Genomic DNA, 12,953 nt, shown 5'->3' with positions numbered 1-12,953 from the left:
TAGTCTGTAGCACTGCAAGATGTTCTTTAACCAATACAGCCTGTCATTATCATCAAAGTTACCTTAACCCTTCTTCCCTAAACATCTTTATTCAGGAATATTTACTATCGGATCCTGTTTTGCTTGGGAGTCAGATCTCATTAATTCAATATCAAAAGCCAATTGGCTGCCACATTCGATTAACCAACGGGAAAAGAGCAAGACCAACACAAAGGCAAAACACAGCAACTTTTATTAATGTAGATAAAAGGTTCAACTTTGACATTTAGTACAGTACTCACTAAAATCAATTAACTTATTACTTTTTGCAAAACATCTATGACTGCCTAATTCAAGGATCAAAAATGATTTGACATAAGCTCTAAAGTAACATCACCTATGGGGAAATTTATCAGTACCTGCAAGAACCTTCTCCAACTGCAATCTGTGATACAACTTGACCATTCAAAACACAAGAGCCTGTCCTTCACACGATAGAAGCTCACATCAATATATTCATCAAGGAGTAATAACAGAAGCTGATGCATCAAAAAACAGGATGTTAGGTAACCCTATATATTTATGCAACAATGTTGCACCAATAGAAAGAAATTGAGCAAAAATATACCAGTAAAAAATTATTTTCCAATAAGCAGGACTATACTATCATACATTAAAATACATTTCAACCAAATGTTTTTAGTCTCAATTTGACACATTCCCATCAAGAACGTTGATTCTGGGTGCCGCTAGCAAAATTTAAAGCCAATCAAGTACTTTATACCCCAACTGAGGATCAAAATGCTACACTTTTATAAACATAGTACAATAAACATCAGAAATTAATAGTACTTACAATCAGTGAGGCTAGCAATCCCAGCAAGCGTGGTGATGGGAACATGAGGCATATCCCCATTCATCCTGAAGTTGTAGAGATAGTATATGCACAGATAGTTCAGTTTAAGTCCCAGCGAGCTTTATTTCACATCTCCCAGACACTACAAAGAAAAAAATGGTACCATCAATATCATGAAACAGATTCTATCCAAGATGGAAATATAGAACTAGAGATTATAAAACAACAGCACCAAGACCTGATGAAAGGTCTCAGCCCAAAATGTCAACTCTTTATTCCTTTCCATGGACACTCCTCCAGCATTTTGTGTGTAACTCTCAGCATCTGCAGAATCTTACACTAATTTTACATTTACATTTGCTCCATGTTAAAAAAAACTGCGATGCCTACCCCACAGCACTTCAATCTTCTTTTTTGGTTATTTATCTATTTTTCTATTAAAACTGATGAATGGTTTGTGACAAAGCAGTCCATCTGTATGTATCCAATTACAAAAATATTCTTTCATGACTCCAGTCATTGTAAAAAGTTCTAATCCTTCTCTATTGTCCAGATCATTCTAATCAAAAGTAAATCTAAACTTCAGATATTTGTATGCCAACACTACATGCAGAGTGATCAGCACTTAATAGTAAAAGCAAGCTGAATGACTGACATACAGCTGCAAGAAAGTTTGTGAAACCTTTGCTATTACCCATTTTTCTGCATTAATCACTCATAAAATGCAGTCTTATATGTTCTTATCTTAATTTAGCTTTCTTACATTATGTACTGCAATGTACTGCTGGCAAAGCAACACATTGCACAACAATGCAGAACTGCAGATCCTGAGGGACCGAGTTAGGGAACTGGAGCAGCAGCTCGATGACCTTCGCCTGGTCAGGGAGAGTGAGGAGGTGATAGAGAGGAGTTACAGGCAGGTGGTCACTCCGGGACCACGGGAGGCAGATGGGTGGGTTACAGTCAGGAAGGGGAAGAGGCAGGTACCAGAGAGTACCCCAGTGGCTGTACCCCTTGACAATAAGTACTCATGTTTGAGTACTGTTGGGGGGGACAGCCTACCTGGTGGGAGTGACAGTGGCCGAGCCTCCGGCACAGAGGACGGCCCTGTAGCTCAGAAGGGTAGGGTAAGAAGAAAGAGGTCCATAGTAATAGGGGACTCAATAGTCAGGGGCTCAGACAGGCGTTTCTGTGGAGGTGACCGGGAGTCCCGGATGGTAATTTGCCTCCCTGGTGCCCGGGTTCGGGACGTTTCTGATCGCGTCCAAGATATCCTGAAGTGGGAGGGTGAAGAGCCAGAGGTCGTGGTACATGTAGGTACCAATGACATAGGAAGGAAAGGGGAAGAGGTCCTGAAACGAGAGTATAGGGAGTTAGGAAGGCAGTTAAGAAGAAGGACCGCAAAGGTAGTAATCTCGGGATTACTGCCTGTGCCACGCGACAGTGAGAGTAGGAATAGAATTAGGTGGAGGATGAATGCGTGGCTGTGGGATTGGAGCAGGGGGCAGGGATTCAAGTTTCTGGATCATTGGGACCTCTTCTGGGGCAGGAGTGACCTGTTCAAGAAGGACGGGTTACACTTGAATCGTGGGGGGACCAATATCCTAGCAGGGAGGTTTGCTAGGGCTACAGGGCGGACTTTAAACTAGTAAGATGGGGGGGGGGGGGCGGGAGACTATTTGAGGAGACTATGGGAGAGGAGTTTAGTTCACCAGTGGAGCAAGTAAATAGACAGTGTGTGAGGGAGGAAAGGCAGGTGATGGAGAAGGGATGCGCTCAGCCCAAAGATGTAGGGGAGAAGAAAGAAAAGGATAATAAATTTGAATGCATTGTTAGGGATGGAAAGAGAGGAGGAGATGGAGAGTATCTTAAATGTATCTATTTTAATGCTAGGAGCATTGTAAGAAAGGTGGATGAGCTTAAAGCGTGGATTGATACCTGGAATTATGATGTTGTAGCTATTAGTGAAACATGGTTGCAGGAAGGGTGTGTTTGGCAACTAAATATTCCTGGATTTAGTTGCTTCAGGTGTGATAGAGTAGGAGGGGCCAGAGGAGGAGGTGTTGCATTGCTTGTCCGAGAAAATCTTATGGCGGTGCTTTGGAAGGATAGATTAGAGAGCTCCTCTAGGGAGGCTATTTGGGTGGAATTGAGGAATGGGAAAGGTGCAGTAACACTGATAGGAGTGTATTATAAGCCACCTAATGGGGAGCGTGAGTTGGAAGAGCAAATGTGTAAGGAGATAGCAGATATTTGTAGTAAATACAAGGTGGTGATTGTGGGAGATTTTAATTTTCCACACGTAGACTGGGAAGCTCATTCTGTAAAAGGGCTGGATGGTTTAGAGTTTGTGAAATGTGTGCAGGATAGTTTTTTGTAACAATACATAGAAGTACCGACTAGAGATGGGGCAGTGTTGGATCTCCTGTTAGGGAATGCGATAGGTCAGCTGACAGATGTATGTGTTGGGGAGCACTTCGGGTCCAGTGATCACAATAGCATTAGCTTCAATATAATTATGGAGAAGGACAGGACAGGACCTAGAGTTGAGATTTTTGAATGGAGGAAGGCTAACTTTGAGGAGATGCGAAGGGATTTAGAGAGAGTGGATTGGGTCAAGTTGTTTTATGGGAAGGATGTAATAGAGAAATGGAGGTCATTTAAGGGTGAAATTATGAGGGTACAGAATCTTTATGTTCCTGTTAGGTTGAAAGGAAAGGTTAAAGGTTTGAAAGCACCATGGTTTTCAAGGGATATTAGAAATTTGGTTCAGAAAAAGAGGGATGTCTACAATAGATATAGGCAGCATGGAGTAAAGGAATTGCTCGAGGAATATAAAGAATGTAAAAGGAATCTTAAGAAAGAGATTAGAAAAGCTAAAAGAAGATACGAGGTTGGTTTGGCAAATAAGGTGAAAGTAAATCCGAAAGGTTTCTACAGTTATATTCAAAGCAAGAGGATAGTGAGGGATAAAATTGGCCCCTTAGAGAATCAGAGTGGTCAGCTATGTGTGGAGCCGAGGGAGATGGGAGAGATTTTGAACGATTTCTTCTCTTCGGTATTCACTAAGGAGAAGGATATTGAATTGTGTAAGGTGTGGGAAACAAGTAAGGAAGTTATGGAACCAATGACAATTAAAGAGGTGGAAGTACTGGCGCTTTTAAGAAATTTAAAAGTGGATAAATCTCTGGGTCCTGATAGGATATTCCCCAGGACCTTGAGGGAAGTTTGTGTAGAGATAGCAGGAGCTCTGACGGAGATCTTTAAGATGTCTGACGGGGATTGTGCCGGAGGATTGGCGTATTGCTCATGTGGTTCCATTGTTTAAAAAGGGTTCTAGAAGGAAGCCTAGCAATTATAGACCTGTCAGTTTGACATTAGTGGTGGGTAAATTAATGGAAAGTATTCTTAGAGATAGTATTTATAATTATCTGGATAGACGGGATCTGATTAGAAGTAGCCAGCATGGATTTGTGCGTGGAAGGTCATGTTTGACAAACCTTATTGAATTTTTTGAAGAAGTTATGAGGAATGTTGACGAGGGTAAGGCGGTGGATGTAGTCTATATGGACTTCAGCAAAGCCTTTGACAAAGTTCCACATGGAAGGTTGGTTAAGAAGGTTCAGTCGTTAGGTATTAATGCTGGAGTAATAAAATGGATTCAACAGTGGCTAGATGGGAGATGCCAGAGAGTAGTGGTGGATAATTGTTTATCGGGATGGAGGCCGGTGACTAGCGGGGTGCCTCAGGGATCTGTTTTGGGCCCAATGTTGTTTGTAATATACATAAATGATCTGGATGATGGGGTGGTAAATTGGATTAGTAAGTATGCCGATGATACTAAGGTAGGAGGTGTTGTGGATAATGAGGTGGATTTTCAAAGCTTGCAGGGAGATTTATGCCGGTTAAAAGAATGGGCTGAACGTTGGCAGATGGAGTTTAATGCTGAGAAGTGTGAGGTTCTACATTTTGGCAAGAATAATCCAAATAGAACATACAGGGTAAATGGTAGGGCATTGAGGAATGCAGAGGAACAGAGAGATCTAGGAATAACTGTGCATAGTTCCCTGAAAATGGAGTCTCATGTAGATAGGGTGGTGAAGAGGGCTTTTGGAACGCTGGCCTTTATAAATCAAAGCATTGAGTACAGAAGTTGGGATGCAATGCTAAAGTTGTACAAGGCATTGGTAAGGCCAAATTTGGAATATTGTGTGCAGTTCTGGTCACCGAATTATAGGAAAGATATCAATAAATTAGAGAGAGTGCAGAGACGATTTACTAGGATGTTACCTGGGTTTCAGCAATTAAGTTACAGGGAAAGGTTGAACAAGTTAGGTCTCTATTCATTGGAGCGTAGAAGGTTGAGGGGAGATTTGATCGAGGTATTTAAAATTTTGAGAGGGATAGATAGAGTTGACGTGAACAGGCTGTTTCCATTGAGAGTAGGGGAGATTCAAACTAGAGGACATGATTTGAGAGTTAGGGGGCAGAAGTTTAAGGGAAACACGAGGGGGTATTTCTTTACTCAAAGAGTGATAGCTGTGTGGAATGAGCTTCCTGTAGAAGTAGTAGAGGCCAGTTCAGTTGTGTCATTTAAGGTAAAATTGGATAGGTATATGGACAGGAAAGGAGTGGAGGGTTATGGGCTGAGTGCGGGTAGGTGGGACTAGGTGAGATTAAGGGTTCGGCACGGACTAGGAGGGCCAAGATGGCCTGTTTCCGTGCTGTGATTGTTATATGGTTATATGCCAGTGATATTAGACTTGATTCTGATTCTTCTTGACACCATCTCCAGTGCAATCAATCCTTCCTATGCTTGATGACCAGAACTACATAGAATACTCCTAAGTCTGACATAACCAGTGTTTTATTAAACAGCAGTGCAATTATATAAAGTAGATTATAGAACAGGATTAATATAGATGGGTACCCGCGGATCAGCATGGAAGTGGTAGGCTGAATGGCCTGTTTCAATGTGCAACGCTCGCTCTATTTTTTTGTTAAACAGCTACAAAGACCTGAGCAAGAAATTGCTCTGAGAAAGAAACTTCTACACTGCCTAGAAAAATGTTTTTTTTCTAATATGCATACTATGAACAGGTAGAATGAAAACTGAAATAAATCACAACTTTTTATTTTATTTATTAATTGAAGAGTATATTGAAATACCATACTACAAAAAAATCTTACAAGTTTTGCAAACTTTTTCTAGCTGCACCTTAATACCAGCTGCAGTTTTATAGGGAGCATCTATGTACAAGACTTTACAACAAAACACCTATTTGGTGTCACTGAAAACAGTACCTCATCTAGTTCAAAGCATTTCACATCACTGGGGATTGAAAGGACGATCTTTAATGATAGAAATGTAGAGTGCACCTCAAAAACTAAAACATACCATTAAAATTAAGTTCCACTGCTCTTCTTCTGAAATGTCATTGACTTTATCTTTTACATTAACATTAACTTGTATCTCTCTCTCTCCCTCTCTCGACAGATGCTTCCTAACCTGCTGAGCAGTTCTGGCATTTGCTCATATTACATTAGCACATATACTCAATTACCACTTTTATCAGGTACACCTGCTCATTAATGTACTTAATCAGCCAATCATGTGGCAGCAACTCGATGCATAAAAGCATGCAGACAAGGTCAACAGGTTCAGCTGATGTTCAGACCAAATAGAATGTGAAAAGAAATGTAATGTGAGTGAATGACTGTTGGTACCACATGGCATGGTTTAAGATCTCCTGGGATTTTCACGCACAAGTCTCTACAGTAGTGGTCGCCAACCTTTTTAAACCCAAGAATCCCTACCTCGGCCTTAGTGAACGGCAAGATTGACCACAAATCGATTAGTTACACGCATGCGCACCAGGCAGAAAAGACTGGAAGTAAAACCCCGCAACCCGGAAGTAGAAATAATGTATGTACACCAGGGGTCACCACCATTTTTTTTGCAATGCAGACTGGTTTAATATTGACAATATTCTTGCGGACCAGTCAAGAGGTGGGGGGGGGGGGGGGGGGGTTTTAAACATGACCGGAATACAGCAATTCTCGGGCATGTCCAATCTATTCCGCAATTTAGTTCAATTTAGTTTACGTTGCTATCAGCACTTGCTTCTGTTCTTCTTGCTCACGTTTTTTCTGCTGAAAAAACTCAGTGGGTTTGTCTTTAAGTGCAGGGTGCTTGGACTCAAGCTGCCGAAGCTGTTTTGAGGGCTTCATTGCCTCATTAGACAGTCTCCAGGCTCGAACTTCAACTTCCTGCCCGTCCGCGGACAGACACCTTGGCCAGGTGCGGCTGGTCGTGAGTGGGGTGTGAGGACAAGGTCAGGGCCGGAAGTCCCTGCGCCAGGGCCAAGGCTGTTGCAGTCCGGAGAGAGCGACCAAGCAAGCGAAGTAGGTAGGTACCTACCCCGTAGGTAGGTAGGATCTATCGGCCGATAAAAGTTTGGCTGAAGGGATGACTTTCAGTAGATCGCAGCAAGGTTGCTGCTCTGCTACTTAGAAAACCCCGAGCCTGAATTAGGTCGTCTGCGAATATTTCAGTACCGGGTTCCCCACAAACATTCGGTGTGGTTAACATGTTTAGAGGCAGCGCCCATCTGTCTGCGCTCTAGGCCAGTAACAACAGCATTTCCCGCCAGCCACCCGAGGCCAACCAGTGATCCCTGGCACTAGGGCATCACTGGATTTAGGCGACTGATGACTTCGCATGGGTTCAAGTTCAACAGTGAGCGCGACAGGGAATGAGGAAAGGTGCAACTGACTCATATTGTTTCCTCGCGGCCCGGTGGTTGGGGACCACTGAAGTACACTGTGCAGAAAGAACCAAACTAAAACCCTGCAACACAGAAACAATCTCACAACAGTATTTGTGTATTTATTTTTCTTTCTTTTTTTTTTTTCGGGATCTACTGGGAAAGTCTCAAAGATCAACCAGTCGATCGCGATCGACGGGTTGGCGACCACTACTCTAGAGTTTACAAGAATGATTCAAAAATCAGAACATTCCAATAAGCAACAGGGCTGCAAGCAAAAACATCTTGTTAATGAGGGCAGGGGAGAAAGACCAGGCTGGTTCAAGCTGACAGGAAGGCCACAGTTACTTAAATAGCTACACGCTACTGGTGTGAAGACTACACAAGGTTCCACACCTGTGGCCATGTTATTAGGTACACTCCTAATAAACTGGCTACTGAGTATATTTCACTGTGCAAATGCTTTGGTTCCTAAACAAAAAAGTCTAATATAAAACCTAAACACAGACCATTGCAGCCCAAAAAACGGTCTTTCAGCCCAGTACATTGTGCCAAGCCAATTAGTAATTAAATGGTAACTAAACTAACCAATGTCTAACCACCTCCATTTTCTGTATATTGAACATAGAACATTACAGCACAGTACAAACCCTTCAGTCCATGCTGTGCTAACCTTTTAACCTCTCAAAGATCAATCTAATCCTTCCCTTCCTCTATCATCCAAATACCTATCTAGGAGTTTCTTAAACATCCTAATGCAGGGGTCGGCAACCCGCGGCTCCGGAGCCGCATGCAGCTTTTTCATCTCTGTGCTGCGGCTCCCCGTGGTTTGTTAGTTTTTGAAATGTAATTCGAAATTTGAATATTATGGTGATCTTGTACAATCTAAATAAAACGTTGTGGAGACCCCATTTCCTGGCACATCCGAACCGGCTCACAATTAGCCACCGTTCCGGCTAAGGGAGATAGCCTACGGAGGTTTGTGAGTACGTGTCTTTTGGAGCATCCGCGCCCACGGGGACGGGTTGAGGGAGGCTTTAAAGCAAGGCTGTTTAGTTCGAATAAAGTTATCTTTGACTGCAGTGTCGTTATTTTAGCGCTGCGTGTAGCACACCGCTACAACGTGTTTTTTTATCGCTATTAATATACAACACCACTGCCAATGCCTGACACCCACCAGTGCGCGCTTTCTTTTAATTCTTCGATCCAAGGTAGGCTAACTATAGAGTAACCTTCAACCCAACGTCTTTTTTTTCGGAGTTCAAAATGTTTTTCTTGCATGCAGAAATGTAATTTCGTTTTCTCTGCAGGAGTTCATCAATTTCATAAATGCAACTCATTATAGTTTGTTTATACATAGCATAAAGGCAAAAATAAAACCATTGTATGCAGTGTTATTTCATTTTAAATGTCAAACGGGTTTTGTGGCTCCCAGTGATTTCTTTTCTGTGGGAAATGGGTCCATATTGGCTCTTTCAGTGGTAAACGTTGCCGACCCCTGTCCTAATGTATCTGCCTCTAACACCACCCCTGGCAACACGTTCCACACAGTCACTTAGGAAAAAAAACTAACTTGACATATAACCATATAACAATTACAGCACGGAAACAGGCCATCTTGGCCCTTCTAGTCTGTGCCGACGCTTACACTCATCTAGTCCCACTGCCCTGCACCCAGCCCATAATCTGTCCATATACTTATCCAATTTTATTTTAAATGACAATACCGAACCTGCCTCTACCACTTCTACTGGAAGCTCATTCCAGACAGCTACCACTCTCTGTGTATAGAAATTCCCCCTCATGTTACCCTTAAATTTTTGCCCCCTAACTCTCAACTCATGTCCTCTTGTTTGAATCTCCCCTACTCTCAATGGAAAAAGCCTATCCACGTCAACTCGATCTATCCCCCTCTTTATTTTAAATACCTCTATCAAGTCCCCCCTCAACCTTCTACCCTCCAAAGAATAAAGACATAACTTGTTCAGCCTTTCCCTGTAACTTAGGTGCTGAAACCCAGGTAACATTCTAGTAAATCTTCTCTGTACTCTATTTGTTGATATCTTTCCTATAATTTGGTGACCAGAACTGTACACAATACTCCAAATTCAGCATTACCAACGTCTTGTACAATTTTAACATTACAACCCAACTCCTATACTCAATGTTCTGATTTATAAAGGCCAGCATACCAAAAGCTTTCTTCACCACCCTATCCTCATGCGATTCCACCTTCAGGGAACTATTCCTAGATCACTCTGTTCTACTGCATTCTTCAATGCCCTACCATTTACCATGAATGTCCTATTTTGATTATTCCTACCAAAATGTAGCATCCCACACTTATCAGCATTAAACTCCATCTGCCATCGTTCAGCCCACTCTTCTAACTGGCCTAAATCTCTCTGCAAACTTTGAAAACCTACTTCATTATCCACAATGCCACCTACCTTAGTATCATCTGCATACTTACTAATCCAATTCATCACCCCATCATCCAGATCATTAATGTATATGACAAAACAATATTGGACCCAGTACAAATCCCTGAGGCACACCACTAGTCACCGGCCTCCAACCTGACTAACAGTTATCCACCACTACTCTCTGGCATCTCCCATCCAGCCACTGTTGAATCCATTTTACTACTTCAATATTAATACCTAACGATTGAACCTTCCTAACTAACCTCCCATCATCTTCTCTATACATTCCTACAATCAACTTAAAAGTACACATTGGGGAAAAAGTGACTGGGTATCTACTCAATCTATGTCTCCTATCATCTTGTACACCTCTCGTGTAGAAAAGCCCTTGCTCACTAAGACAACTTTATAAGATGCTGATGAGTTGAAAAACTTTTTAAATGCTTCTATTATATTTTCCATCACTAAAACACCTAGCAATGCATTCCAGGGACTCACCAGTGTAAAACAAAAGCACCTATCCCATACATCTCCTTTGACCTTATACCCTCTCACTTTAAATCAATGCTCTGTTGAATTAGCTTTCTGGCTCTGATTTCTCCAAAGCCTCTGCCACTCTCGAGAAAACAAACTTTTGTTTAACCTCACATCATTGCCAATGCTCTCTAATCCAGGTTGAATCCTGGTAAAGCTCTTCTGCATTCTCTTCAAAGCTTCGACATCCTTCCTATAATGCAACCAAAATTAAATGCATATTACAGGTGCAGCCTAATTAGTTTTATAAGGCTGCAAAATTCTTGGACTCAATGGTCAATAAAGGCAAACAAGTCATCTGCGCTCTTTCTCACCCTATCAACTAGTGCAGCTGCTTTCAGGGAGCTACGGAGACTCCATGGTACATCAACCCTTTAAGGGGCCTTCCTTTTATCATTGTACTATTCCTTTATATTTGATTTCCCAAAGTGCAGCATCTCAGAACTAGACAGTCTAAACTCCATCTGCAATTTCTCCATCTATTTTTGCAACTGATCTATATCCTGTTCTAACCTTCAGCAATCTTCTCCACAATGCATAATACTAATAATTGTGTTTGAGTTTACTAACCCACCATGCCATTTACAAATGATCACAAACAGCAGAAGTCCCAGAAGAGAGATCTGTAAACTACCACAAATCACAGAATAAAGTCTGCCGACCACTACCCTATGTCTTCTATGGGCAAGCCAATTCTGAATCCAAATTACCATGAATCCTTTCAATTTAGTGATTGGCATGAGAGACCAAGGGATAATAGCACACTTCTTTAACAACAGCAAAAAAATGCCAAACTGAAGTTTTATTCCCAACTGATTGCATGTTTTAGAGTTAGCCCCACATTACCAGAACTTCATTTGCACACAAGTTCGCCCTACAGACTTTGCTGCCTTTTTGCAATTTTATTAGTGGCTTAGAATAATGTCATTGTACTCTACTATAGCAGAATGCCGTTATTCAACTCAAATCAAAATCTTAAAACTATAGATTAAATGCTTCGCAACACAAACATGAGCTAACAAATTGAAAAGAATGCAGAATTTAATTCTTGGGAGTCGTAGAGCAATACAGAGGATATAGGCCCAACCAGTCCATGCCAATCACAGTACCCACCAAGCTCAATCATCCCTCCATCCCCATGAATCTATACAAGCGCTTCAACAAAACTACTACAACTGCTCAACCACTCCCTCTGGCAGCTCATTCCACATAACACACAGTGCAAGAAAAAGTTGTCCCTCGGGTCCTTTTACATCTTTCTCCTCTCACCCCATTATTTATGCTCCCTACCCTGAAGAAAAGACCGCTACCACTCATGGAGTAATGTGGATGAAATGGGCCTATTTTGGAAAAGAATTCCTCCTCATACTTTCATCTCCCGAGAAGAAAAATGTGTACCTGGGTTCAAAGCTGCAGAGGACCAGTCAACTCTCTTGCTAGGAGCCATTGCTAGGTGGCATTAAGATAAAACCAATGATTGTGCATCACTCTGAAACACCACGAGCAATGAAAGGCATTTTAAAAATCAAGTCTACCAGTAATTAGGAAATCAAACAAGAAAACCTGGGTTGCAATTGGTATTTTCCAAAAATGGATTGTTTCACATTTTTCTCCAGCAGTGATGTGGTATTTAGGGAGCATGACCTTGAACCTACAGCATCATTGGTGCTGATAATGCCCCAAGCCACCCTGAGGACTTGCATTCCTGTAGAAGTAGTTTACCTTCCACCCAACACCATTTCATTACTCCAACCAATGGAGCAATATAGTATTTTAAAGTGACATTCAAGCAACTTATAGAGATAAAAAAAATGACAACACAAACAATCCATCAGGCAATTTTGGAAAAACTACGACATCATGAAAGTAGTGCTCGACATCAGAGTAACTTCAAAATCCATAAACGGAATGTGGAAGAATCTAGGCCAGAAGCATGCAATGACATCCTAGGATTTCAGGTTGAATTAGTCGTCTAAAACATCACTGAACTGGACAATGAAGCAGGATGAGAGGATGTTAGCAATGTTGAAGAGTTACTGCATTCTCATCGTGAGAGTCTTAATAACAAAGAGCTTCGAGAATTGGCAGAACAACGCATCCTGGTGAATTTTAGGACACAGATGGAGAAGAGAAAACACCAGCAAGAAACCCCAGCACTATCACCACGATCACGCAAGTCACAGACTAGTTCATCGACAATGGCCCTGACTGACAGCGAAGCAACAGGGCAAAGAGAGGTGTTCTCGATGTGATTTCCTGCTACAAGGACTGTTTCATGAGAGGAAGCTTAAGAAAAGGGAGTCAAATCTTGACACCTACTTGAAGAAGCCAAAGTTAGAAGACCCACATCCTGGTCCCTCCTCTAAGATGTATCCACCACCTGCTTCCTTC

The 12,953-nt window shown here is 41.9% G+C and overlaps 1 protein-coding gene across 4 annotated transcripts in view; it reads right to left on the bottom strand.

Moving 5' to 3' along the window:
- Positions 1-12,953, bottom strand: part of LOC132396489 (nipped-B-like protein) — a 531,210-nt gene that overhangs the window by 485,039 nt on the left and 33,218 nt on the right. For all 4 annotated transcript variants that reach the window (XM_059974034.1, XM_059974035.1, XM_059974036.1 and 1 more), the window contains exon 2: positions 836-977. In XM_059974034.1, the coding sequence (XP_059830017.1) occupies positions 836-899 (64 nt within the window). In that variant the 5' untranslated portion in view covers positions 900-977. The remainder of the gene's footprint in view (positions 1-835; positions 978-12,953) is intronic.

The sequence above is a fragment of the Hypanus sabinus genome, chromosome 7 (assembly GCF_030144855.1).
Source record: "Hypanus sabinus isolate sHypSab1 chromosome 7, sHypSab1.hap1, whole genome shotgun sequence".
In the NCBI taxonomy this organism is placed as follows: Eukaryota; Metazoa; Chordata; class Chondrichthyes; order Myliobatiformes; family Dasyatidae; genus Hypanus; species Hypanus sabinus.
Note: the sequence above shows the minus strand (reverse complement) of the source record. Positions and strands in the feature narration are given on the sequence as shown.